Genomic DNA, 24,193 nt, shown 5'->3' with positions numbered 1-24,193 from the left:
AGGAGCGCCCGGATTGGAGAGAGGAGCGAGGCAGAGGAATCGAAAAAAAAAAAAAAAAGGAAAAGGGAAAAAAAAAAAAAAAAAAAAAAAGCAAGCAGCCAGCCCAATCGGCTGGAGAGGCTCGTGTGTGTTTGCCCTTTCCTCATGACGTCGTGTCCTGTGCCTCTCTCCCCCCTTTTCCCCTCCCTCCTTCCAACCCCCCCCCCTTCCCCTCGCATCCTTGGAAGCAACAATTAAGCAGCTCTGGGATAAAACACACAGCCTGCGGGAGCACGGGGGCATTGCTTCAAGAGATGGCAAGGCAGGCAGCTGCACCCCTCCTTCCCGGAGTCCTCCTCCTCCTCTTCTCCATCCTCCCGGCTTCTCAGCAAGGAGGTAAGAAAAGAAAAAGGCTCTTTCCCCTTCTCCCCAGCCAGCGCTTCTCCCTGGCTCCGCAGGGACCCTCCACGGGTACCGGGGCTCGGCTGCTGCCCCCCAACAGCCCACGGGCAGCCCCGCGCCTGCTCCGACTAAGGACACGCAGCCCCTTGCGATGTCTTGGGGACATCCACGGGGTGGGAGGGCAGCACCCCGGGGTGTCACCTCCCTGGAGGGCTCTTTCCCTCTCCATCCTGGCAGGTGGCATGTGCCATGCCCGGGTGGGGCGGGATGTCGCTGAAGGGGGTGACACAGGGCAGTCCAGGAATGGCACTGCTGCGCGAAGCACTTGTCAAGGGGGGGTTGCAAGGTACTGCATCCTGGGGAGAGGCTCTGAGACACCTGAGGCTCGGGGACACAGGAGGCTTGGGAACACACAAGGCTTGGGGACATGCAGGCAGGGAGCAGGGCAGGGCGACCTGGCACCCATCACCCCCCAGTGCGATGGTGTGTGAACTGGCGGGGCAGTGGGGTACGTGTGCCTGCATCCCACAGCCGTTGCGCAGTGTGTGGCCCAACACAGCCGAGCAGCTCGACCCGCCCGAATCACAGGCTCAGGCTGCCTGGTGTGGCCCCGGCACCGTCCTCCTTGCATTTGTGTCACCAGCGTTGGGTCGGTCCATCCCCGAGCGCACGGCATGGCTTGCTGACTGGTCCCTAACTGGGCAGTGGCAGGGGCTGCGTGACACCCCCAGCACGTACACATCCAAGTGCAGCAAACCCGCTGCTGGGGTGGGGAGGAAAAAGCCAGCGCAGCGATGTGTGTCCCACGGTGTACGTCCCATCGTGCATGTCCCTCGGCACTGTGTGACAAAGCCCAAGCAGCCGGCACAGCAGGTGCCTGCCCACGGGACGGCTCGCGTCTCATGGTCGGGCCAAGATCACACTCAAAGCGGGGGAGAGAGCACAGATTTACAGTCTGTTGCAATGGCTGAACTGCACAAAGCTGCGTGAGGTGGGGACAGCAGGATGGAACAGCCACCTCCAGAGAGCCAGGCGCAGGTCACCCCGAGTTGTGCCATGGAGAGTGTGTGATGAGCAGAGCCAGCATCAGTGACGGGGTCGGTGCCAGAGCCATCGTGTAGGGTGTCTGGGCCACAGAGGAGCGAGAGGAGCAGAGGGAGGCAGAGGGCAGGACGTCATGGGCAGGGGAGGGCAGTGCCAGGGCTGCGGGTGGCACCGGGCAGCTGCAGGCTGAGCCACCCCCTTGCTCTCCACAGCCCACAGCATCACCAGCCAGTGCCCTGCAGCTCCCTGCTCTGCCCTGGTGCTCTTGGCTCTGGGAACCCCAACCATGGGCTGGTCTGTCCCCAGCTGCACAGGAAGGGTAACCCTGGTGCGGTGACAAGCCAGGCAGCTGCCTGTAAAGCCGAGCTTGACTTTGCCTGATCCTGGGGAGCTGCAGCTTAGGGTCAAGGTGCCATCCCCAATGGGATGCAGCTCAGTCCTGGGTGCTACTTGTCCCCAGCAGTGATGCTCCGTGCTGGCTTGCTGAACCATGGTGGCTTTGCTCCCCTGCTGGGACAGTCTCGGGAGGACTTTGGCCCCGGGCTGAGCTCCTGCAGCAGGTTCTGAGCAGTTTGGGGCTGTTGGCCCCACTCCAGTCACTGATCAGTCTCCAGGGGTGTTCACTGGTTTGGGAAGCAATCCACAGAGGAGGTGGCCCTGGCCCTGGAGATGGTCCCAGCACTGATGGGGACACCCAGGAACACTTCCCCACGGAGAAGTGATCAAGGTCTGTGCACCCTGGTGTGCCGGGTGACACTGGGCAGGCTCAGCCATGCCCTGCCAGCCCTTGAGGACTGAGCTGGGACAGAGGCATGGCCAGTGGCACAGGGTGGGGAGCATGTGAGGGTGCTGTGGGGTGCACCCACCTGGAGAGGGCTCAGGGCAGCATCATCCAGCACCCGCTGTTGCTGCAGCTCCAACAGCCTGGCAGGAAAGGGATCTTTGAGAGATCCCAGGGTCAGGGGGTTAGGGAGGGAGCCCCCTTGCACACACAGACTGTCCCCCTCAGCACAGTGACTCAGGCTTGCAACAGCTGGAGGTACTTGGGGAGCTCCCAGCAGTGGGTCAGGATCAGCCCTGGCTGCTCCACAGCTCCCGAGGAAGCAGAGTTGTCCTGGGCACCGTGTGGACATGCATGACCAGATCCAGGCTGCTGCGTGAGGATGGTGCCATGTGTTCCCCTAAAAAGTGCCAAGTTCCCCTAAAATGAGACAAGTGCAGTGTGTCCCAGTGTTTGGAGTGGGGCATCCATCCCTCAGTTTCCGTTCATCCCTCGGTACTTCCATCCATCCGTCCATCCATCCGTCCATCCATCCATCCATCCATCCCTCAGTGTTTCCCATGGCAGAGCACAGGGGATCCCCAGGGACAGAAACCCCCCGGGGACAAGAGGGACCTTGGGGTATCCCAGGCCTGCAGGCTTTGGGAGCACAGGTTGGATGCAGAGAGGCTGGCACCGGCGGTGTGGGCGTCCCAGCCTGGGCACCATGGGGACTCTCCAATGACACCCAGAGTCCCCAAGGTGCCTCCAGGGCCGGTAATGCCAGTTGTAGGGCTGGGATGGCATCTCCTCCACCCAGGAGGGCATGTCCCCAAGGCACCAACCTGTTGGGGCTGCTCCCTCCCCAAACAACTCGTAGGGTGCAGCTTGTCTGCCAGCGCTCAGAGATGAAAGCTGAAGCCTCCGGGAGGGCTGGAGAGGAGCCAGGCTCCAACAGCAGCCCCCCTGCTTCCCCGAGCCGCTACCAGTGAGCTCCGGCTGGGATGCAACACGGCTTCAAAGTTGCTTGGAGACTGCGTGTTTTCCAAAACTGATTCTCCCAAGAAAAAAGAAAACAGCAGCCTGAGGGAAGAGGGGAAATATCTGCAGCGGTTTCGTGCTGAGCCTCCTCCAGGAGCAGTTGCCCATGAGGGCAGAGGTTTGGCCAGCGAGGGTGTGAGCTCGTGTCCTGCGTGGATCCCAGTCTCAGGGGAAAATTAGCTTTTGAATAGAGGAAGCGTCTGTATTTCTGGCTTGTAAAGAAAGCTGCAAGCAGCGGTGCAGGTAGAAATGGTGCAGATATACAAACAGTGGTCAATCCAAAATAGTGCAGGTGATGGGAACATGCAGATATTGCAAACAGTGATCTATGACACAGAGATATGGAAAAAAAAATCCAGTTCCTATAAATAAGGCTCCATCCCATATCGTGTGCCCCTCCAGGGGTTAACCCCTGCTGCAGCTGGGGCTGCACACATGGATGCAAATTCTCCTGCCCCTGACTTGATAAAACAGCGCTGGGGTGGGTGCTGGGGTGCTGCGGGCAGCCCTATGCTCTGCAGGTTTACAGCCCAGAAAACAAGCTGAAAAACATGAGAAACTCCCCCTTCCAGAGTCCCAGCAGGCTCTGACCAGGGGCAGAGGAGCACCACGCTCCTCCAGTGCTGGGAGGCTGGTGCGTCAGTTTCCCCTTCCCCAGTGTGCCAAGGGAATGAGCAATGGATAGGTCAAAGGGAGACACGCCATGCTGGGGAGCAGACCCCGAGCTGGGGAAGGGCGAAGACCATCTGTAGAGTGATTATCATAGCCCGGTGTGGCCTCGGGGAGCCCCCGGTGTAGCTGGTGCCAAGCACGTGGGGCTGCTGTCAACACCCCAGCCGCTGGTGCAGCCCATGGGTGGAACTGGTGATGCCGGAGGGAGTTTTGCTGCTCAAGGCTCGTCTGTGGCTGGAGAGCCGAGTAGGTCAGAGGCCCCTGTGTCTCCTGGCAGACCCTTCACTGGCACTGCCCCCCGGCCCGGGACAAGCCCAGCTCTGCCAGTGCCAAGGCAGCTTGTAAAAGAGCTTCAAGAAAAGCACAGGACTGGCCATTTTTGGCACCAGAGCTGGACAGGGAGAGCAGAGAGTGAGGAGCAGCCTCCTGCCATGCTCCCGAGGAATAACCTTGGCTCCCCAAAGCCGTGCAGCACCCCGGCCATCCCACTGCCCACCCCTGGCCACCCAGGCGTCTATCAAAGCTTGCTGACCCCCATCCACCTCCTGATCTGGACAGGCACAGCCTCTGTAATCCTCCAAAAGGTGCAGACACTGGGATGGGCACAGCATGTTGGCACTGGGGTGGTGTCTGGGAGATGCCTGGGAAGGGGACAGTGACAGTGACACAGCAATGGGACTCCCTGCCGGCATCTGTAGCACCCAAGAGGGTGACACTGATGAAGGGCTGAGTCTGGCAGCCATGGCCACGGGCAGGTGTCACCTGGAGTTTTCTGGGGTCCTCACGCACCCCAAGAAGGCTGTGACCCACCCCACCCCCTCACGGCACCCCCAGGGGTCTGTGTCTTGGGGGCACAGCTCAGTCTGGGTCCCCAGGGTTGCCCAGCATCACCCCAGCACCGGAGACCTCGCCTGGCCATGGAGGCAGAGGCCACGGACACTGCGGGGGGTGAGCACAGCAAGGACCTTCCCACTTGGGGAGAGGGACAGTCGCTGGCCATGGGCAGTGACCGGGTGAGGGTCCCCGGATTGTGGCCATCCCGCCAGCTCTGGGTCCCAGCAGCAGTGGGTGGGGGAGAACAGTCGATGTGTGGACACTCGGAGTTTGTTTGGAAACAGGCAAGAAGTTGGGATTTGTTTTTCCAAGCTGGGGGAGGTGGGTGGGGGAATGTGCCGGGAAAAGGAGCTGCTCCGTACAGGCCTGGCCAGCTGCCGGGCTGTGCCGTGCCGCAGGGGTGAGCCGCCCGGCTGGGGAGATGACCAAGCGCGTGTCCCCTGCGCTCCAAGGGACGTCAGCTGCTCCAGGGCTGGATTCAGCCCCTGGCCCCTTGTGGTTTTGGGGGGCGCAGAGCTGCGCCCCCCTCTTTGGCATCGCTGGGGAACATGGGGACTGTGTGACAAGTCCTGGCAAAGATCCTGTGTGTGCATCCCCGTGGGTTTGTGGTGTGTGTCCCCACGCACAACCTGACACCCGCACTGCACGTGTGTGTGTCCTGACACAGGTGCATGTCCCGGTGCCCCGTCTCCCTGTGTGGCCGGGTTCAGGGTCCATCCCAGGTGCCCTGGGTGGTGGGGAACACGCCTGAGCAGGGCCCAGGGGACACTCTTGTCCCTGCCATGTTGTAGCAGAAGCTGTTGGAGGGGGAAAGTGGGGGGGCTATGGGGCACAGGGAAGGGAACCCCCATCTATCTAAGGTGGGGAACCCCCACCTATCTGAGATGGGTGCAGCACAATGTAACCCCCTTGCAGTCTACCAGCTCCATCACTTGCCTGTCACCTGCCCGCCCTGCCCAGCCTGCAGTGATGTTGCCAAGGGGTGCCAGGAGCACCTGGGTCCTGGGGGTGCAAGGTCCCCCCATCCTAGACAGGGTGCTGGGGAGGCCACTGCTGCCTCGGAGCAGCAGGTCCTCAGGTCCCATCCGTGCCACCGCGGGGTCCCCAGGGCCCATCCGCCCTGAGCTCCAACCCCTCTGCCCAGCGCAGGCAGGGAGAGGGGTGCAGGGGCCACGGGGGGTGCTGGCCCTGCACTTGTCACCAGCAACCCCCAAATCGTCCTGCCGGCCTCCCTGCCAGCCATCCTGCAAATCCCACAGCAATCCCCCTCCCAGTGCTAAAAATACGCTCCAGCCAAAAGGGGAGCATCCCTCTGCATTGCCACCTCCTTGTGCCACCAACCCACCTGCCAAGCCCTAATGGGGCAGGAGGGGTCACCCAGGGCATGGTGGCCTGGTGACCTGTAGAACACAGACCTTTGTCATGGTCCAAATTAGCCAAAACACGTGGTGTCTGAGCACAAGCTCCAGATGCCCTGGAAAGTGGTGGGACCTGGGCACTTAGCTTCTCAGCTTGTCAGAGGGATGCAGGTGGTTTTTGGGGGTCTCAGCACTGTCCACCGAGTCCAACACTGCCAGCCTGTCCTGAGTGGGGTCTCCCAACTGACAGGGCAGGCAGGGCGGGCAACATGGGCACGGGACCAGCATGGGCTGCAGGGATGAACTGGAACAGCCTCATCCCCCCATGCATGACGTTTTCCCCCAGTGCCATGTGAAGCTGGAGCTGATGGAGATGGTGCTGGCTGTGCTACGGGACAGCTTTTGGGCAGCAGAGCTGGTCACCAGCCAGACCTGCTCCATGCCAGCTGTGTGTCCCTCCCTCCCGTGCAGGACCGAGTCCTGCTGGCACCTCTGCCAAGATGTGCCCCCCCAGCTGTCAGCTGGGGCACCTCCAAGGCCTGTCACCACTGTCACACTGGGGAAACTGAGGCATGCAAGGAAAGGCAGGGACCTGCCCTTGTGCCCTCGCTCTGGGACTCTGCATCTCACTCCCTTTCCCCATCCCAGGAAGTGCACCCCCTGCCCGGACCCACCAGACACACTTGGATCCTTGGGGGATTTTAATGGGTGTCTCTTCTCTTGCAGGGGTTCCTGGTGCTATCCCGGGAGGGGGGGTCCCAGGAGCAGGTTTTTTCCCAGGTAAGGGGATCTGGGCGGTGGAAGGGGGGGCATCATCCTGCTTGCAGGTGTCTGGGGCGTCCCTGGGTACCCCTGAGCCCAGCATGGAGGGCTGGGGACTTGCCAGCTGGGAGCAGGGGACATGAGAACACCCTACCTGGCCAATCAGGCCCAGCATCAGCCCCACGACGTGGGGACAGGACTGGGTTACAGTGCCAGGCTCATGCTGGGGGTCCTAGCCCCGGGCACAGGAGATGCTCAGAGGTCACAGCCTGTCTCCAGTGCTTCACCAAAAAGCTTGGGGACATCGTGACCCTCTTTTCCCCCCATAGACGCCTGGGAGCCTGTCATGGGGGGTGGGATCTCACAGGGATGTGTGCTAAGGCTGTGCCATTGCTCACAGGTGCTGGACTCGGTGGTTTGGGAGCAGGTGAGTGCTGTGCCGGGATGGGGAGCGGGCAGCATCCCCGGCAGAGCTGCCCTGTGGTGGGCAGGGGGTTTGCCATGAGGCTGGTCCTGTCTTGCATGGCATCAGCCCCCTGGGGGATGCTTAGAGGCAGGATGGCTCTGACCTCTCTCCATTCGCTCTGCCCTAGGACTCGGGGCTGCAGGAAAACCTCCCAAACCAGGTAAGAAACTTTTCCTTGGTTCTCAAATCATCCCTGGCTGCGCCAGCAGCCAGGGCATGTCCCGATCCCTGTTGTCCTCATGTTTCTCCCATGTGGCTGAGGGGAAACCCTCACCCTGGACACCCCCATGGCCAAGGCACGCAGCAGCCGGCGCTTCCCGCACTGTCCCACTGCGCTAACCCTCTGCCGAGCCTGCAAGGGAGCCTTCCATCCATCCCCTGCTTCGGCACACTGCCTTGTCCCCTCTAACCCCTATGGGCCACCTTTTTGGGGTGCTTGCTGCCTGCAAACCTGCAGCAAAGCTCCTGGGGATGATGCAAAGCCGGGTACCACTGGGAGCTGGTGCCCATGGGCAGCTGGCAGCACTCGCGCCTGCCCATGTCTGCAGCTGAGCAGCTTTTGCTGAGGATCCTGCAGCCCACGCTGTCTTAGAAATGAGGGGATGAGATGAGAAATCACCAGGAGCGAGATGAGGTGCTGGCAGGAGGATGCACCAAGCCTGGGACATGGCGATGGGCACAGCTGGGAGGGTGCTGAGGCGTTAGGGACTGGCCATGTGTGGGTCAAATTTGGTGCCTATGGAGATGCTGATGCCCACTGGGCATCCCTCCCAGGGGGAGATGCTCTTTCAGGTGGAGACCCTATAGGATTGATGGAGGTCCTCTCCCCTCGCCTCCCACCCCAGGGGTACCGGCTGTGCCCAGGGGCAGGGGCACACTGCACCCCCAGCCCCCCCAAACCGGCCTGTCTGCACGGCGGGAGCACCAGCCCGAGGCGGGGGCCAGCAACCTCCGTTTACTCAGATTTCAACTCGTGGAAAGAAAAACAAGGCCCTTTATTTCGGCATAATTAAAACCAAACGTGGCGCGGCCGCGAAGGCCCAGCCGGAGCAGCGTCCGCACCCTGAGCCAACGGCACTGGAATTTGCGCCTGGAGGGAGCGAGGGCTGATTAGCCCCAGATGTTGGAAGGCAGCGCTGGCCTGAGCCGGAGGGACTCATTCCTCAGCCATAAACATTTCGGCTCCGTCCCCTCGTGGCCTGGCAGGGTGGGGGGCAGGCAAGGCAGAAAGGGGACAGGATGGGGGACCTGGATGCTGGCAGGCACATCTATCACCTGTCCCTGGAGGACACTCCTGTCCCACTGGGGTGGAACAAATGGGATGCTGATGTTCTTCTGGCCCTGGCTGTTCCTCCCCACCTCACCCCACTTTTTTTTCCAGGGGTCGGAGGCCTCGGGGGACTGGGCCCACTTGGCCTGCAGCCAGGTGAGCCTCAGACTGTCCCAAGGGCCGTGTCCCCAGACACCCACCTTGGGGACAACACGTGGCTTGTCCCCCCTCGGGTGCTCTCCGTAGCCTGTCCGGTGGGTCCTGTCTGGGCTGGACACCCCGCCCAGAGCTGAGGGACTGGCAGCCACCAATGGGCAGCCCTGTGGTCCCCCAACATCATTACATCAACCACAGCTGGGTGACCCCATGCAGTGATAGGCCAGGAGGGACAAGGGGTCCCCATGGGGTCTGTAGCAGGGGACAGTGTCCACGTGTGGCCCAGCCAGCCTGACCAGAGCTGCGGGGCACCCTGGTGTGTGCAGCAGCCAGTGGCACTGCTGGGTGGCCTGGGATGTGACTGGTGGGATGTGGGTGATAGCAGGTATTTGGGGGGGGATGCAGGAGAAGCCAGTGCAGGACAGCTCAACACCCGCTAACCACCGCCTTGCCCAGCCTAATGCCAGCACCCTGCGCAGCCCCCATGGCTCCCCACACCCTGCAGCTGGCATAGAGGGCAGGACACCTCCTCTCTGGCTGCTTTTTGGGGATGCTCACACTGGTCATTCTCCTCCTCGCAGGTGCTGCGGGTCTCTTTCCCGGAGGCGCCTTCCCCGGCGGCGTCTTCCCTGGTGCTCCCTCCGCCGCCGCGCTTAAAGCTGCTGCGAAAGCTGGTGAGTGCCGAGGGCATCTGGTGGGATGCTGGGCCAAGTGGTGATGCTGGACCGGGCAGTGATGCTGGTCAAGGCAATGCCAGGGCTTGGGCAGCCACCAGGGATGCCCAATGTCCCCTGAGTGCCTGGGTTAGACACTTTCATCTCATACTGGTCCACTCCTCTTCCCAATGTCCCCAGGTGCTGGTATTGGTGGCGTGGGTGGACTTGGTGTTCCTGGTGCACTTGGTGTTCCTGGCGCACTTGGTGTTCCTGGTGGCCTCGGGGTTCCTACAGGTAGGAAATAGCCCTTGTCCTCAGCATAGCTGAGCCGGGGTGGGCAGGAGCCGGTGTGCGGGGCTCAGGGGTCTCTGCTGCCCACAGGTGCGGTGGTACCAGGCGCGGTGCAACCCGGGGTTGGTGCAGCAGCGAAACCCCCCAAAATACCAGGTGGGTATGTGGCTCCGAAGCAGGGGGCTGGGACGGGGAAGGTTTTTGGCCGGATGGTCCTCCCTACCTTTCTCTCACCCTGCAGGTGCTGGGATTCCTGGAGCTTTCCCGGGCGGTGTCCTCCCTGGCGCAGGTGAGCTGAGGCTCCCCAATATCCAAGCGGGTCCCCATCCTGCCAGCAGCACCCCGGTTTGTGTCGATAGCCTTGTGGCCAGCTGCACCCTGGGCATTACCTCACCTCCCCTGCCTGTCCTGCAGACGGCTGCCTGCAGCCCTGTGCTGCCTGCTTCCCAGCTCCCTGCCTGCTCCATCGCTGCTGCCTGCAGTTTCCAAACCCTTTTTTGCTGGGGCCATAGCGACATTTCCACTGTGCCAAAGGCGGGGGGGGACCCAGTGTCTCTGGGGGTCTTGTGCCAAGCTCGGCGGGAGCAGGCGGCATCAGCGCCGGGAGAGGAACTGGCACGGACCACAGCAGGGCTGGCTTGCCCAGCCAAAGGCGGCGTGGGAAGGAGGGGGAGGAGGTGATGGGGGGGGGGAAGGAATTCCTCACTGCAAAGCAATTTGGGGGAGGAAAACTTGTGAAAACAAGATGTTTCGACATTGTCAGAAGGAGAAGTGTGTTGCTGGTCAGGAATGTCTTTTCCATGTCTGAAAACGCGTGAGTTATAATGAAAGACACTTGCAAAAGGGGAAAAAAAATAACCCCCCCCAAAACATCACCAGAAACCCAACCCAAATGACTGCAAGGCCAAAGCACTGCCTGTTGCCTCTGTAGGGCCAGGACTCAGTGGACAGGACACCCCTCCCACTCCCCAAAGAGCCCCAGCTTGCACAAAGCATCACTGGCGCAGAAAGCAATGCCTGAGCTTGGCTGGACCGTGGCCTTGGCTGGTGCTTTGCTGTCACAAGTGGGACCCACCTGTGGGTGCCACATGCCCTGCAGGCGCAGGCACCCCAGGCTCCTGCGTGGGCTGGAGCAAACCCTTCCCCAGCAGCTCTGCACAGGGATGCTGGCACAGGGGGGTCCCAGCAAGCTCCAGGGGGATGAGGGGACCCTGTCCAAGGGCACAGGGGTTACTGTTGAGCCAGAGATCGGTGACAACGATTTGGGAGCTGGGTGGAGGATTCTCAGGTACTGGCAGTGCCATGATGCCACCATGCTCACCTGGCCTCTGGTCTGTGCTGCAGGTGTCCGATTCCCTGGCGTAGGCGTGCTGCCCGGGGTACCCACAGGTGCTGGAGTCAAGCCCAAAGGTCCAGGTAGGTCCCCTCAGTCCCCAGGGACACTGGGCTGGAGGGAGGGTCCGGGGTGTCCCCATCCTGCTGTGGCTGGTTCCAGCCCATTCTTTGGGGGTCACAGCCCCACAAGGCGTGCGGGCAAGTGAAGCCAATCACTGGCTAAGCCCACACAGGCTAGTTTGGACCTCAAGGACCAGCCCTGAGGCTCACACGGTGCCTTTGTGTTTCTATCTAGGAGCAGGAGCCTTCGCAGGAATCCCTGGTGAGTGTCCCATCTCTCTCGCTCATCCTACTCTTCCTTCCCAAGCCTGTTCATCACAGCCATGGTCTTCCTGTGCCAGAAGATGCTCCAGGGCTTCCCAAGCCACCCACTCTCCTCTTCTGGGGTGTCCCAGGGCACTCCCCTCTCGTAAGGATTTGTGGCAGCCTGGGTGCGGGCTCCAGGTGAGAGTCTGCTGTTGGCTTTGCAGGACTGGGAGGTTTTGGAGGTCAGCAGCCCGGTGTCCCTCTGGGGTATCCCATCAAAGCTCCTAAGCTCCCAGGTAAGCTGCCACAGACAGCGGGGCTGGGGGTCGAGGACCCCCTAGCAGTGTCAGAAGGACCCGCCGCTCCCCTGGGCTGAGGTGCCATGTCCCTGGGTCCCCTGGACCTGGTGGTGCCGGTGCTGGCCCTGGGACAGCAGGACAGAGGAAAGGACACAGGGTGGGTGAGTCCAGCAGCAGCCCTGCCCATCGCAGCCCCACTTGCAGCTGCCTGGTCGCTGATGCTGGTCTTGGCCCCAGCCCATGAGGATGATGCTGTGCCTCTCTCCGGCTGTTGCAAGGTAGGAAAGAGCAGGTTCTGGGGATACGCTTTGGGCCGGGTCACCCCAGGCTGTCCCTGCTGGCTCCTCTTGGCATGAGGTATGGCTTTTGTAGGGACCATCTGCCTCCTGTGGCTCCTGGGGTTGCACTGGGCAGTCACCTGGACCAAATGTCCCAGCTCAGGGAGCTCTAGCCAAGGCCACCAACAGCAGGCAGGCGGTGGGGATGGAGCTCTAGGCAGGCTTCCCTCCCCATTGCCTGTCCAGCCCAGGGAAGCCTGGGGGTGCTCAGCACCCCTTTCCCCAGCTGAGCTGCTCCAGGGACCTCCATCCCCCAGCCCTGTGCTGGGTGCCATCTCTGCCTGTCACCAGCCACACACAGGGACAGTGGCACAATGGGCAGTGCCAGACAGCCAGCACAAGGTGCTGTGCCCTCCAAGGGCCGCACTGCCAGTTTGCTGGTCCCAAGAGCATTCCCGAGGAGGACAGTGGCCAAATCCATCCAGGGACCTGCAGTCCTGGAGTGCTGGGACATAAGTAGATCTGCAGGCATTTTCCCAAGTTGCTACAGGCAGGAAAGACTTGGTGGAGGGAGCCCAGCCCTGGGGAGCAGAGCCCATCCCGGCACGGGCGCCAGCCCCGGCAGCTCCACCAGTTTCCCCCGCCGGGGCCCATCACCGCAAACGGTGGCAGAAATACTTGGCCCGAGCTGGCTTCCTCCCGCGGAAACAGAGTTACGCTCGTTAGGGCGACCCGGCCCTGCCGCCATTGGATACCGTCTGGCGTCCCAGCCGCAGCCCGGCCCCTCGCCGCCTTTCATGGGGTGCCCGGTGCAGAGAGCAAACCGCCGACACCGGCACGGCCGTGTCTGCCTCCATACCGCAGCGGCCCCACCATGGCCCGCATCCCGGACAGGGCTTCACCTCCGACTGACCCACTTTTTGGGGATTCTTCATTAAGTAAATCAGGGGAGGACGCTCGTCCCCTTGGCCAGGGAACCTTGTCAGTGCATCGCACCTCTTGCGGGAACCAGGGGGACAGTGGTGGTGTCCACAGCTGTGGTTTCAGCTGTGGGTGCTGCCTGGCACCCCAGTCCTTGCCAGGGTGCAGAGGGATGCTAGTTTGTCACCTCTGAGGGCTCAGGAAAATGCTGGGCTGGCTGGCAAAGCTGTCGGTTTGAAGCTGCAGACAGACCCAGGGTCTCCCACACATTCCTGTGTCCCCTGAACTGTTTCCCCATTGCAGCAGGTTTGGGTTGAGAAGAGATGAGGGGACAGTGGAAAAAATAACATTTTCAATAGAAAGTCTGCTTTTTAGATGATTTGCTCTAAATGCCACAGCCAGCTCCTGCTCTGTGCTTGTCCCTAATCAGGAGGTGACCACAGGCCACCTTGTCACCGCAGGCTCAGTTTGAAGCTGTGGCTGAAATCGGGGTCCCACTCCATGCCATAGGGATGATGACTGTTCCCCAGTGCCAGGCTGTGATAAGGTGGCATCGCTCTATGCAAAGCCTTTTCTATGCCAGCCAGTGTGACCATCATCCCTGAGACCCCCCAGCACTGCTGGTGGCATTCCAGCAGTGATGGTGGCAGCCCAGCAGTGTTGGTGGCATCCGTGCACTGGCTCAGGATGGGTGTGCACAGCCCCTGGCTGGGGAGTGGTGGGGAGCTACGCTTGGACCTGGCAAAACCCTCAGAGACCCAAAGGGTTGGACTTTTGGCCCGTGGAGTCACCTCCACGTGTCTCACCCAGCGCTGGACCATTCTGCAGCTTTGGGGTGAGCGAGGCGCTGATGAGGTGCCCCAGGATGGGCAAGGGGAGTCCCCAGGGTGGGGGGACACCTGGTACAGATCAAGGCCACCTCAGCCTGGAAAGCCTCTGCCTTCCATCAACGCCACGCTGGTGCGGGACATGATGGAACAGCCTGGCAGGGTGGAGGGAAATCTGGTCCCCACATGTTGCTGGCGGGAGGGGACGATGTCCTACACTCAGGGAGATGTTTTACCATGAGCAATCCCGTCCTGGCTGCAGGGAGCTGCATCCCCACCCTGCCCGCAACCCCCGCCAGCAGGAGGGCTTGGTGTGTGACTTGCAACTCGAGGTGTCCCCATGGGGATGTGGCACCTCATCACCCCTCCTCAGGCCTTCTGCCAGCAGCGATGGCAGCTCTGCGCTGCCAGCTCCCAAGCACACCGTCCCTGCCGAGTCCCAGGCGTCCCCATGCTGTCCCCAGCGGTGGGATCCTGGTCTTTTGCAAGGAGATATTTCCCCAGCCGCAATGTTCCCGCTCGTAATCCTTCCTCATCCCTTTGCGCCGACCCCCTAACAAGGTCACGTTTCAGCAGAGGCTCCCAAGCCCTGATTCCAATTAAAACCTTTCATTTGGAGCCGGCCATGGCGCAGCCAGCTGGGTACAGCTCTTGCCGCAGGGCTCACGGGGGACCCCCCACCGAAACAGGGTCACAAGAAGTTCCTGCAAAACCAGCTTCAGGTGCCACAGCCCTCAGCGTGGGGCTGAGAGTGGGTGGCTCTTTTTGGAGCCGCTACTTCCAAGGTGATGGAGGGGAGCAACTCATGGCCTGGCTCCATCACAGGGGGTTGTATCTCGGAGGATTTCTGATACCGAGGGCTGGTCCTGCAGAGCCGTCGGGCAGAGAGGGGCTACACCGTGGGGCAGAGGGGGCACAGCCACCGGCAGCCAGGCGCTAACCCGCCGCCTTCTCTCCTCTCCAGGTGGCTATGGATTGCCTTACAGCACTGGTAAGCTGCCCAACGGTGAGTGCTCGTAGCCCTCGCTCCGCGGTTGTAGCTCCTCACAGCTCTGCCGGCTGCTGCTGCTGTGGTCTCACGGCCACCGAACCCCGGGGCGGTGTGAGGGGCACCCCGCTCCCAGGGCGAGGTGGTCACTCGGGGACCCGTGCTTTGCCCTGCCAGGATGCCCGTGGACCTGGCTGGGAGCAACCCAGCTCTCCTGGCCACCCGGTACCATTAACCCGCAGGCACGCCGCAGCACGTCTGGCTCTCTGCTAGGACATGTCCTGAGCTGAGGACAGCTACAGACAGGGGTGCTCGAACTGGCATCTCAACCCAGGGGGGTGCTCCAGCATCGCCCCCACATCCCTCAACATTTAGGCTGAGAGAGCTGCTCCATCTGCCTCATCCCCTGTCCCAGGGCCAGCGCCTGACCCGGCTTTGCCATTCTGTTTGTGATTGCAGGCTTCGGGCCCGGCGGGATTGGAGCCGGCATCGGGGCGGCAGGGAAGGCAGGGTACCCCACCGGGACAGGTATGCTCCCTTCCAGCAACCCCGAAGTGGGGACTGGGATGGGCACAGCGAGGGGACCAGGCACCCCGGTCACTTTGGATGGGGTATTGGGCACTGCCTGGCTGTCTGGTGGCCCCAGGGTGTCAGTGTCACCCCAAGGACAGCCTGGAGGGGTGCATCACCTCCCAAAGGAGGGGGGATGGTGACAGGATGGGCTGGTCCCCCAGGGTCCCCATGGGATGGGCGAGCTGAGGTGGAAATGGTCTCGGGACCTCAGCGTCTGCCCATGTCCTTCCCCAGGAGTCGGAGCACAAGCGGCAGCAGCGAAAGCAGCAGCGAAATATGGTGAGTCACACTCTGCGGGCACGTCCATCACTCACCTCCCCAGTGTGCAGCTGCTCCGTCCCTCTCTCCTGTGCTGGGGGGATGCTAGTTGTGCCCCTGCATCCCAGAGCTGACCATCCCCTTCCCCCCTGCGGCAGGAGCCGGCGTCCTCCCAGGAGTCGGAGGAGTGGTACCCGGTGTCGGCGTTGCCCCAGGAGCGGTACCCGGCGCTGTCCCAGGAGTGGTACCTGGTGTCGGGGTTGTCCCAGGAGTTGGAGGTGAGGCCATGGGGTTCAGCTCTGGGGCTCAGGGACGGTCTCCTCCCGCTGTCCCACTCCCCTGACTCTGTACCTCTCCCCTGGCAGTTGGAGGGCCGGCAGCAGCGGCAGCAGCGGCAGCAAAGGCAGCAGCGAAGGCAGGAGCTCTTGGTGAGTCCCCTGCTGTCTCGGTGGGTACGGCAGCTGCCTGCAGGGCTGGGCTCACTCTTGGGGTGCATCAGAGCCGGGCACCAGTGCCAGGGGCTGCGTGGCTTCACCACCTGCCCCACCACCCCTTGCCCCAGCTCCTGGGTGCTCTCCCAGCCCCATCTTGCCCAAAGCTCAGGATGAGGCGGTTCCAATCTGCTGAACCAGCAGCTTTGACCAGAGGAAAGTGGGAAATGACCACAGAGCTGCAGAGGAGCTTAACCCACCTGTGGGGACAGATTCCAGCAGCCTGTTGGGAGAGCCAGGCTTGGGCGTAGCAACACCTGGTTTGCAAAAAGCAGCTTTTTTGGCAGTAGCTGGAGGGTTCTTGGGCTACTCCATGGTGCAACAGCCTGGAGCGGGGCTGTATGTCCCTGATACCAGCAGCTCCTCCATCAGAGGAGCTTTCACTGTCCTGGGCTCTGGCAGGGAGTCCAGGGAGACAGTGCCTGTAATGAGCTGACATTTGTTAGAGGAGGGATGACCTTTGTGATGCAGATCGCGTGTTTGCTGCTCCTCTCATGAGTTGTTTTGTGGGAGAAAAGCAAGTAGCAAACGTATCAGCCCCAGGAGCAGCTGGGATTTACAGCCACGGCCTTGGGGGACCTCAGCAGTTTCCAAGCTCCTGGATTGCTGGGTGGGCTCCAGAGCTCATGTTGGGTGCAGGGAGCAGGGAATCCCCCACCTGGGTGCAGCCCCGGCCCTCTGAGCAGGTTTGGGAGGTGTGGAGAGCCCACCTCAGTACCAGGTGCCCTGGAACCTCCCATGACACTGGAGGAGAGCATGTCCCCACCAGTGGCACAAGGTGTTTTTTGAGGGGTCTGACTGTTCTTTCCTCTAGCTCCAGGAGTGGTGCCCGGGGTCGGCGGTGTCCCAGGTGTCCCCGGCGTTGTGCCTGGTGTTGGTGCTGTCCCCGGTGTTGGCGCTGTCCCCGGTGTTGGTGCTGTCCCCGGCTTGGTGCCCGGTGTCGGAGGTGTCCCCGGGGTGGCAGGTGACTGTTGCCAGGATCCCCATCCCCACCACCCAGCTCTGCTGGGGGCTGCAGCGTCTGGTGGCTGAAGGTCCCTCTCTTCCTTGTCCCCAGGAGTCGTGACGCCCTCAGCAGCGGCGGCAGCAAAGGCAGCTAAGTACGGTATGTGCTGTGCAAGGAGCTCCCCAGCAGCTCCCTGGGGACCCCTGCTGACCCTCCCCACCCCTGGCACCCAGGGTGTCCCCAGGCAGGTGGGTGTCCCCTGGGGATCTCTCCTGATGGATCATTATGGGGAAGCATCCAGGGTGGGTGTCAGGAGACAGACCAGACTCTGTTCAGTGGTGCCCAATGCCAGGGTGAGGGGCAACGGGCACAGACTGAAACACGGGAGGCTCCATGTGAACATGAGCAGAAACTTCTTTGGTGTAAGGTGCCAGAGCCTGGATCAGGCTGCCCTGTCATGGTGAGGATCATCACAGTCCCTTGTGCTGGTGACTTCCCAGCCTCTCTTTTACGACAGCAGATTTACCATCCTCACTGGGGGCTCTTGAGAGACAAGGGACCAATCTGTCCCATGCACTATGGTGCATGGGATGAGGTGGTGGGGTGCTTTCCTTGTCATGGCATGACAGCGAGAGCAGACCTGTGATGAGGTCCCACCTTTCAACTGCTGCTGCAACAAGATCTAACTTTTCCCCACTCGTGACCTGCAGGAGCTGGTGTTGGCATTCCTGGCATTGCTGGTGTTCCTGGTGTTCCTGGCGTTCCTGGCGTTCCTGGTGTTCCTGGTGTTCCCGGTGTTCCTGGTGTCCCTGGTGTCGCCGGTGTGCCCGGTGTGCCTGGTGTGCCTGGTGTGGTGCCCGGTGTTGGAGGTGAGCGAATGGGCTGGCGTGTACCAATGGGGTGGTGCTGACCTCGCTGGTCCCCTGACTGTCCTGTTTCTGTCCCCACAGTGGGTGTCCCAGATGGTGCGGCAGCTGCAGCAGCCGCAGCAAAGGCTGCAGCGAAAGCTGCGGCATTCGGTGAGTTACCATCATCCTTCCCCTGGCAGGGAGCAGGGATGTTTGCAAAGGGGCAGGGTGGGGGGACCCCAGCACTGTGGGCAGCAGGGAGGGTGTGGGACACCTGCCTACAGAACCTGCCTACCCAGCTGCATCCCGGAACCTCTCTGCAGGAGCAGGGCGTGTGCCCGGTGTCAGTGTGCCCGGTGTTGGCATTCCTGGTGTCGGTGTCCCCGGTGTTGGCGTGCCTGGTGTCGGTGTGCCCGGTGTCGGTGTGCCTGGTCTGGTGCCCGGAGTTGTACCAGGTGAGACGGTCTCTAAGGGATGCTCAGGTTGTCTCTGAGCCATGGGGCCACCATGGGCCATCACTGACCCTCACGGTTCTCCTCTTCCCCAGGAGTTGGAGCTCCAGCAGCCGCCGCTGCTGCCAAAGCAGCCGCCAAAGCAGCCAAGTACGGTAAGCCAGGGTGTCCCCAGGGTTACCCTGTGTGTCCTGCCACCTCCCCATCCCAGGCTGCTCTCTTCGCTGAGGCTGAGGCTGGGCACTGCGCAGGGTCCGTGTGGGTCGGGATGAGGGATGAGCTCTCCACAGGGATGTACATGGGCTCAGGGCTTGGCTTACCATCCACACTTCCATCCATCCATCCATCCATCCATCCATCCATCCATCCATCCATCCATCCATCCATCCATCCATTCTACCATCCATCCATCCATCCATCCATCCATCCATCCATCCATCCATCCATCCATCCATTCTACCATCCACACTTCCATCCATCCATCCAGCCAGCCAGCCAGCCATCCATCCCACCATCCATCCACTCCACATCTATCCATCCACTCTAACATCTACCTGTCCATTCCACATCCAGCCAGCCATCCCACCCATCTATCCCAGCATCCATCCACCACACCATTCACCCATCCATCCCACCATCCATCCACCCCACCATCCATCTGCCCACCCCAGATTGTTCTGTCTTCTCAGCCAGCTCCTTCCATCACCTCCAATCCTGAGCTGAAGCCCCAATCCTCCTCTCTCTTCTTGCAGGAGTGGGTGGCCTGGCTCCTGGCGTGGGTGGCCTGGCTCCTGGCGTGGGTGGCCTGGCTCCTGGCATAGGCGGTCTAGCTCCTGGCGTGGGTGGCCTGGCTCCTGGAGTGGTACCTGGCGTTGGTGTCCCAGGTGAGGAGGAGGAAGGTGGATGGTGACGGTAGCTTGGCTGGTGCAGGGTCAGGTCTGGGGCAGAAGAGGCATGAGGAGGACGGTTGTGGTCTCCATCAACTCATGGTCGTCCCTTGGGGAATGACAACAAGGAGGGAGGGATGGGCATTGCTGGAGAGGACCCCCCAGGGACACTGACCCCATTCTTGCTGTCTCTGCTCAGGGGTGGGAGCTCCAGCCGCAGCAGCAAAAGCAGCAGCAAAAGCAGCCAAATTCGGTGAGTCAGCCCAACCTGGGCATCTGGGGTGTCTCTGTGAGCACAGACTGGTCCAGGGGCAGCTGGAGGGCTCCAGGGTGGGTACTCCATTCCAGCCACATTGTCCCACGGGAGTATGGGGGTCACACGGGGGTCACCCCCACACTGCCTCACTCCCTTTCTCCACAGGTGCTGGAGTTGGAGGGGTGCCAGGTGCGGTTCCTGGTGTCCCCGGAGTGCCAGGAGTGCCAGGAGTGACACCTGGCGTCGGTGCCGTGCCTGGATTGGTGCCAGGTGTGGGGGTACCTGGTACTGGCATCCTCCCCGGGGCAGGTATGTGCTTTGTCACATCCCCTCCTTGGGGACAATGGTGGCCAGGCATGCTAAAAGCCACTGAGCCACATGGCAGGGGCAATGCAGGCGGGATGGAGGATGGTGGCATGCGGGAGAGGTGCACGGTGACTATCCTTACCATGGTGCCCTCATTCACTTTGCAGGCATCCCCCAAGTAGGGGTTCAACCTGGTGCTAAACCTCCCAAATTCGGTACGTATCTCTGGCACCCTGCCCCAGCTCCACCTTGGACCATCACTGGACACCCTCCTCCTGTGGCCATCAGGCTATTGGCCTCGCTTTGTTTCCCCTCCATGCCCTGTGGTGCCCTGGCAGAGGGTGGCCCAAGTGTGGGAGGTGGCACGCTGTCACCCATGGGTGCCAAGTGCCACCTGTGCTTGCTCCCCTGCAGCAATGTGTCAGGCAGGGTGTGAGCCCTCTCTGGGTCCACTTGCTCTGGGTGCTGTCAGATGGGTGCTGAGGACACCCAGGATGCATGTCAGGGCCATCCCTGCAAGTTGAGCACCAGCTGGGGGTGCCCTGAGCTGGGGGTGCGAGGCTGAGGGAGGAACACAGGTTAACGGTCTCTCTCTGGCAGGTGTTCCCGGGGTTGGAGTCCCAGGAGTCGGTGGCATCCCAGGTAGGTGCTGGCAGGAGCTGAGAAGGCAGCAGGGGTGTGTGGGCAGAGGGATGTTCACCCAGCGGGATGCGGACAGAGGGGTGTTCACCCAGGGGGATGTGTGCACAGGGATGCTCACCCAGAGGGATGCTCACCCAGAGGGATGTGGGCAGAGGGATGTTCTCCCAGGGCATGGGGGGACGTGGGGGCTGCCCGAGAACAGACAGGCACATGTGGTGGTGGGTGAGGAGTGGATCAGATGCTACCCCACTGCCCATTCCCACTGGTGCTCACCCAGGGTCCCTGTCATAGGTGGCCTTGGAGTCGGTGGCCTTGGAGTTGGTGGGCTCGGTGCTGGTGAGTGATGCTGCCCCTGGCACGGGGGCTCTCCAGGGTGGGGATGCAGGCAGTGGAGTGGCAGTACTGGCAGCTTGATGAAAAATAAAGGGGATTTACAGGATGCAGGGTCACTTTTGTCCCCTCTCTATCCCACCCCATATTGTAACCGTGCCCTGTGCCCCAGCTTGTGTCTGTCACCCACCCTGCTCCCAGGGTGCGATCAGGAAGGGGTGCCCATCGCTAAGCAGGTACCCAGGGTTGTGGTACCAGTGTCACCCATGGTGCAGGGACAGGGGACAGTACTGTACCATGTCCCAAATGTGCAGATATGCAGGTTCCTGCCTGGGGACCCTCTGGGTTTGTAGTGGGGTCCAGCACAGCCCAGGGGGTAGCAAGCCTTGGGGGGGGGGGGGCTGCATTGACCCCCCTCTCTGACACAGGAGCCTTGTTTCCAGGAGCTGCTGGGAAACCTCCCAAGCCAGGTGAGGAACAGGGACTGCTCCAGCCATGGGGGCTGGAGGGGTGACCCCATCCCTGTCCCCATCCCTGTCCCCATCGCCACCCTCACCAGGGTTCTCCCATCCTGCAGGTTTTGGCATTGGGGGGCTGCAGCCAGGTGAGTGCCACAGTTTGGGGCTGGGGTGGGAACGTGTCCCCAACCCCACTATGCTTAACACCACTGGCTGTCCCCATCCCGCTGCTGTCCGCTGCTTGGCACGTCACTGCACAGGAGAGCACCCCGAAGCCAGGCGGGTGCCATGGTGGGGACAGGGGCTATTGCAGCAGCTCCTGTCCCTGCAGTGAGCCAGGGTGTCCCCAGACAGGGTTGGGGTGGCACTGCTGTCACAGGCTGTCACCAGCTGCTGCTTTTTCCCCAGGGGTTGGAGTTCCGGGCTTTGGCGTGTCACCGATATTTCCAGGTACTGTCCCCAGCTCCTTGGCACGCACCCGGGGCACATCTCAGTGTCAGGCTGGCTCGCAAGACCACGCACAGCCCACAGAGTGTGGGGACACGGTCATAGCCTGCAGGGGTCCCAGGGGACTCCACTGCGCCAGGGGGTGCTCGGGGGGGTGTGGGGCAGAGCAACATGGGTGCTGCTGCGTGCCGGTGGGTGCTGAGGGCTCCGCTCTTCTTTCAGGTGGGGTTGCTGGCCAGCTGGGATTCGGTGGTGAGTGTCCCCCCACTGAGTGGGCCATTTTTGGGGTGTGTGGGGGTGCATAACCCCCCTGCACCCAGTAGCCAAGTGGAATTCGGGTCCTGCTCACCTTGCCTTTCTTCCTCACCCCCCTCCAGGGAAGCCCCCCAAGACCTTCGGAGGAGCCCTGGGTGCCCTGGGCTTTAGAGGTGAGCACTGCTGGGTGGCCCCTGCACCCCCTGCCGTGCTCCCAGACACCCCTTGGGGGTCGGGGGGTGCAGGGGGAGCTCACCCTGTGTATCCCCCCAGGCGGCGTGGGCTGCGCACAAGGGAAGTACTGTGGGAGGAAGCGGAAGTAACCGTCCGCCAGTCATCGATGACCTCATGAACTTTGGTGCTACTGCATGGTCCAGAATGTAAATCCCAAGCAAAGCTGAGACATCCCCCACCTCCCCAAAAACCCCGGACCGTCCCCCCCACGCCGGGGCCATCCCCAGGCCCACATTCCCAGGAGGGACCGTCCCCCCCACCAGCCCCTCTGGCCCGCGGGGAGTGCGGAATAAACTGCGGGGAGCAGCCGTCCCCCTTGGTGCTATCGCTCCCTGCGGGATTTGGGGGAGGGTCTTGGGGTGTCAGCCCCCCCCCAGCACCAGAGCTGACCCCGCCGGGGGGGAGGGTCAGGATGAGGGGCACCCCACATTGGAAGGAGGGAGGGAAGGGGGTCCCAGCGGCGGGGACTGCGTAGGGGGGATGTCCCTGTCGCCCGAGGGTCCCCCCCCAGTCCCCATGGTCCCCCGGCCCGGGGGGGCTGCGGGTGGGAGGGGCTCAGTCCCTTCATGTTACTCACTTTGCTATAACTGGGTGGGATGCCCTGTGCAGAGGGACTCGCTTCCGACAGATTAATAAAGGACAAGTTTTTAAAGGACTCCGGCTCTGTCCTGTGTCCCTGTCCCCCTCCCCGTGGTGGTGATGGGTGGCACTACCTATGTCTTGTGTCCGTGGCTCTGCCCAAGCCTGGGGACATGCTGTGTTCTTGGTCTGGGGATGCTGTGTGCCCCACTGCGCAGTCACAGCCCTGGGACACAGCGGGTGGGTCAGGGGGATGCCCATGTCTTGTCCCACAGTGACAGCCTCAGGAATGAGCAGGACATCCATGTTCTGTGTCATGGTGACAGAGCAGGGAATGATGGGAAGGTCCATGTCCTATCCCACAGTGGCAGCCCAAGGACCCAGCAAAGACCTGTCCCATGGTGACAGCCTGGCGGCTGAGGGAGACATCCCTGCCCTGTCCCATGGTGGTGGCCTGGGGTTGCAGGGAGTTGTCTGTACCCTGACCCACAGTGACATCTTGAGGACCAAAGGGGATGTCCATGCCCTGCCCTTGGTGACAGCCCAGGGGACAAGGGACATGTTTGTGCACTGCCCCATTGTGACAACCTGGGGGCTTGGAGGGACATCTGTGCACTGCCCCAAGGTGACGTACCAAGGGAAGGTGGTGATGTCCATGTCCTGTCCCTCAGTGACAGCCTAAGGACCTAGTGGGATGTCCATGCCCTGTCCCGTGTTGACAGCCTGGAGGTTGAGGGGGACATCTCTGCAACACTTCAAGGGATGGTGGAGACATCTGTTCTGGCAGGAACAGCCCCAGGTTCCAGTATAAGCTGGGGAAGGACCTGTTGGAGAGCAGCGTAGGGGAAAGGGACCTGGGGGTCCTGGGGACAGCAGGGTGACCATGAGCCAGCACTGGGCCCCTGTGGCCAGGAAGCCAATGGTACCTGGGGTGGGTTAGAAGGGGATGGTCAGTAGGTCAGAGAGGTTCTCCTGCCCCTCTGCTCTGCCCTGGGGAGACCACACCTGGAATATTGTGTCCAGTTGTGGCCCCTCAGTTCCAGCAGGACAGGGAACTGCTGGAGAGAGTCCAGCGCAGCCACCAAGATGCTGAAGGGAGTGGAGCATCTCCCGTGTGAGGAAAGGCTGAGGGAGCTGGGGCTCTGGAGCTGGAGGAGACTGAGGGGTGACTCATTCATGGGGATCAATATGGAAAGGGGGAGTGTCAGGAGGATGGAGCCAGGCTCTTCTGGTGACAACCAGTGACAGGACAAGGGGCAATGGGTGCAAACTGGAACACAGGAGGTTCCACTTAAATATGAGAAGAAACTTGTTCCCGGTGAGGGTGGCAGAGCCTGGCCCAGGCTGCCCAGGGGGTTGTGGAGTCTCCTTCTGTGCAGACATTCCAACCCGCCTGGACACCTTCCTGTGTAACCTCATCTGGGTGTTCCTGCTCCATGGGGGTATTGCACTGCATGAGCTTTTCAGGTCCCTTCCAACCCCTGACATTCTGGGATTCTGTCCCAGGTGACAACCTGGGGGATGACAGTGATACCCACGTCGTGCCCCACGGTGACAGCCCAGTGGCGCTAGGGACACCCCTGTCA

At 61.8% G+C, this 24,193-nt stretch overlaps 1 protein-coding gene across 46 annotated transcripts; it reads left to right on the top strand.

Moving 5' to 3' along the window:
• Nucleotides 1–22,683, top strand: ELN (elastin). 46 transcript variants are annotated; one of them, XM_065037240.1, is made up of 35 exons: nucleotides 1–375; nucleotides 6,817–6,870; nucleotides 7,253–7,279; nucleotides 7,446–7,478; nucleotides 8,700–8,744; nucleotides 9,326–9,418; nucleotides 9,599–9,694; nucleotides 9,782–9,847; nucleotides 9,933–9,980; nucleotides 11,036–11,107; nucleotides 11,322–11,348; nucleotides 11,557–11,628; nucleotides 14,622–14,648; nucleotides 15,105–15,173; nucleotides 15,453–15,497; nucleotides 15,635–15,754; nucleotides 15,842–15,904; nucleotides 16,782–16,931; nucleotides 17,025–17,072; nucleotides 17,624–17,782; nucleotides 17,864–17,932; nucleotides 18,085–18,216; nucleotides 18,309–18,368; nucleotides 18,966–19,097; nucleotides 19,300–19,353; nucleotides 19,522–19,665; nucleotides 19,830–19,877; nucleotides 20,263–20,304; nucleotides 20,596–20,640; nucleotides 21,063–21,104; nucleotides 21,212–21,238; nucleotides 21,501–21,542; nucleotides 21,762–21,791; nucleotides 21,917–21,967; nucleotides 22,068–22,683. In XM_065037240.1, exons 1-35 carry the CDS (start codon nucleotides 294–296, stop codon nucleotides 22,115–22,117), a joined length of 2,364 nt encoding a protein of 787 aa, XP_064893312.1. In that variant the 5' UTR covers nucleotides 1–293; the 3' UTR covers nucleotides 22,118–22,683. The 46 variants fall into 46 exon arrangements, with proteins under 46 accessions (XP_064893312.1, XP_064893329.1, XP_064893344.1 ...); XM_065037243.1 differs by having other exon boundaries at nucleotides 106–375; nucleotides 21,078–21,104; XM_065037241.1 differs by having other exon boundaries at nucleotides 189–375; nucleotides 14,622–14,663; nucleotides 21,078–21,104.
• Nucleotides 22,684–24,193: the final 1,510 nt, after the last annotated feature.

The sequence above is a fragment of the Columba livia genome, chromosome 20, assembly GCF_036013475.1.
Source record: "Columba livia isolate bColLiv1 breed racing homer chromosome 20, bColLiv1.pat.W.v2, whole genome shotgun sequence".
In the NCBI taxonomy this organism is placed as follows: domain Eukaryota; kingdom Metazoa; phylum Chordata; class Aves; order Columbiformes; family Columbidae; genus Columba; species Columba livia.
The sequence above is the reverse complement of the archived record's forward strand: the minus strand, read 5'-3'. Positions and strand labels throughout refer to the sequence as shown.

Excerpts from the sequence above, each read along its gene's own strand:
- ELN (XM_065037239.1), top strand. The coding sequence starts at position 294 with ATGGCAAGGCAGGCAGCTGCACCCCTCCTTCCCGGAGTCCTCCTCCTC. Across the intron at positions 376-6,816 it reads CCCGGCTTCTCAGCAAGGAG|GGGTTCCTGGTGCTATCCCG; the intron begins GTAAGAAAAGAA and ends CTTCTCTTGCAG. Across the intron at positions 15,755-15,841 it reads GGTTGTCCCAGGAGTTGGAG|TTGGAGGGCCGGCAGCAGCG; the intron begins GTGAGGCCATGG and ends CTCCCCTGGCAG.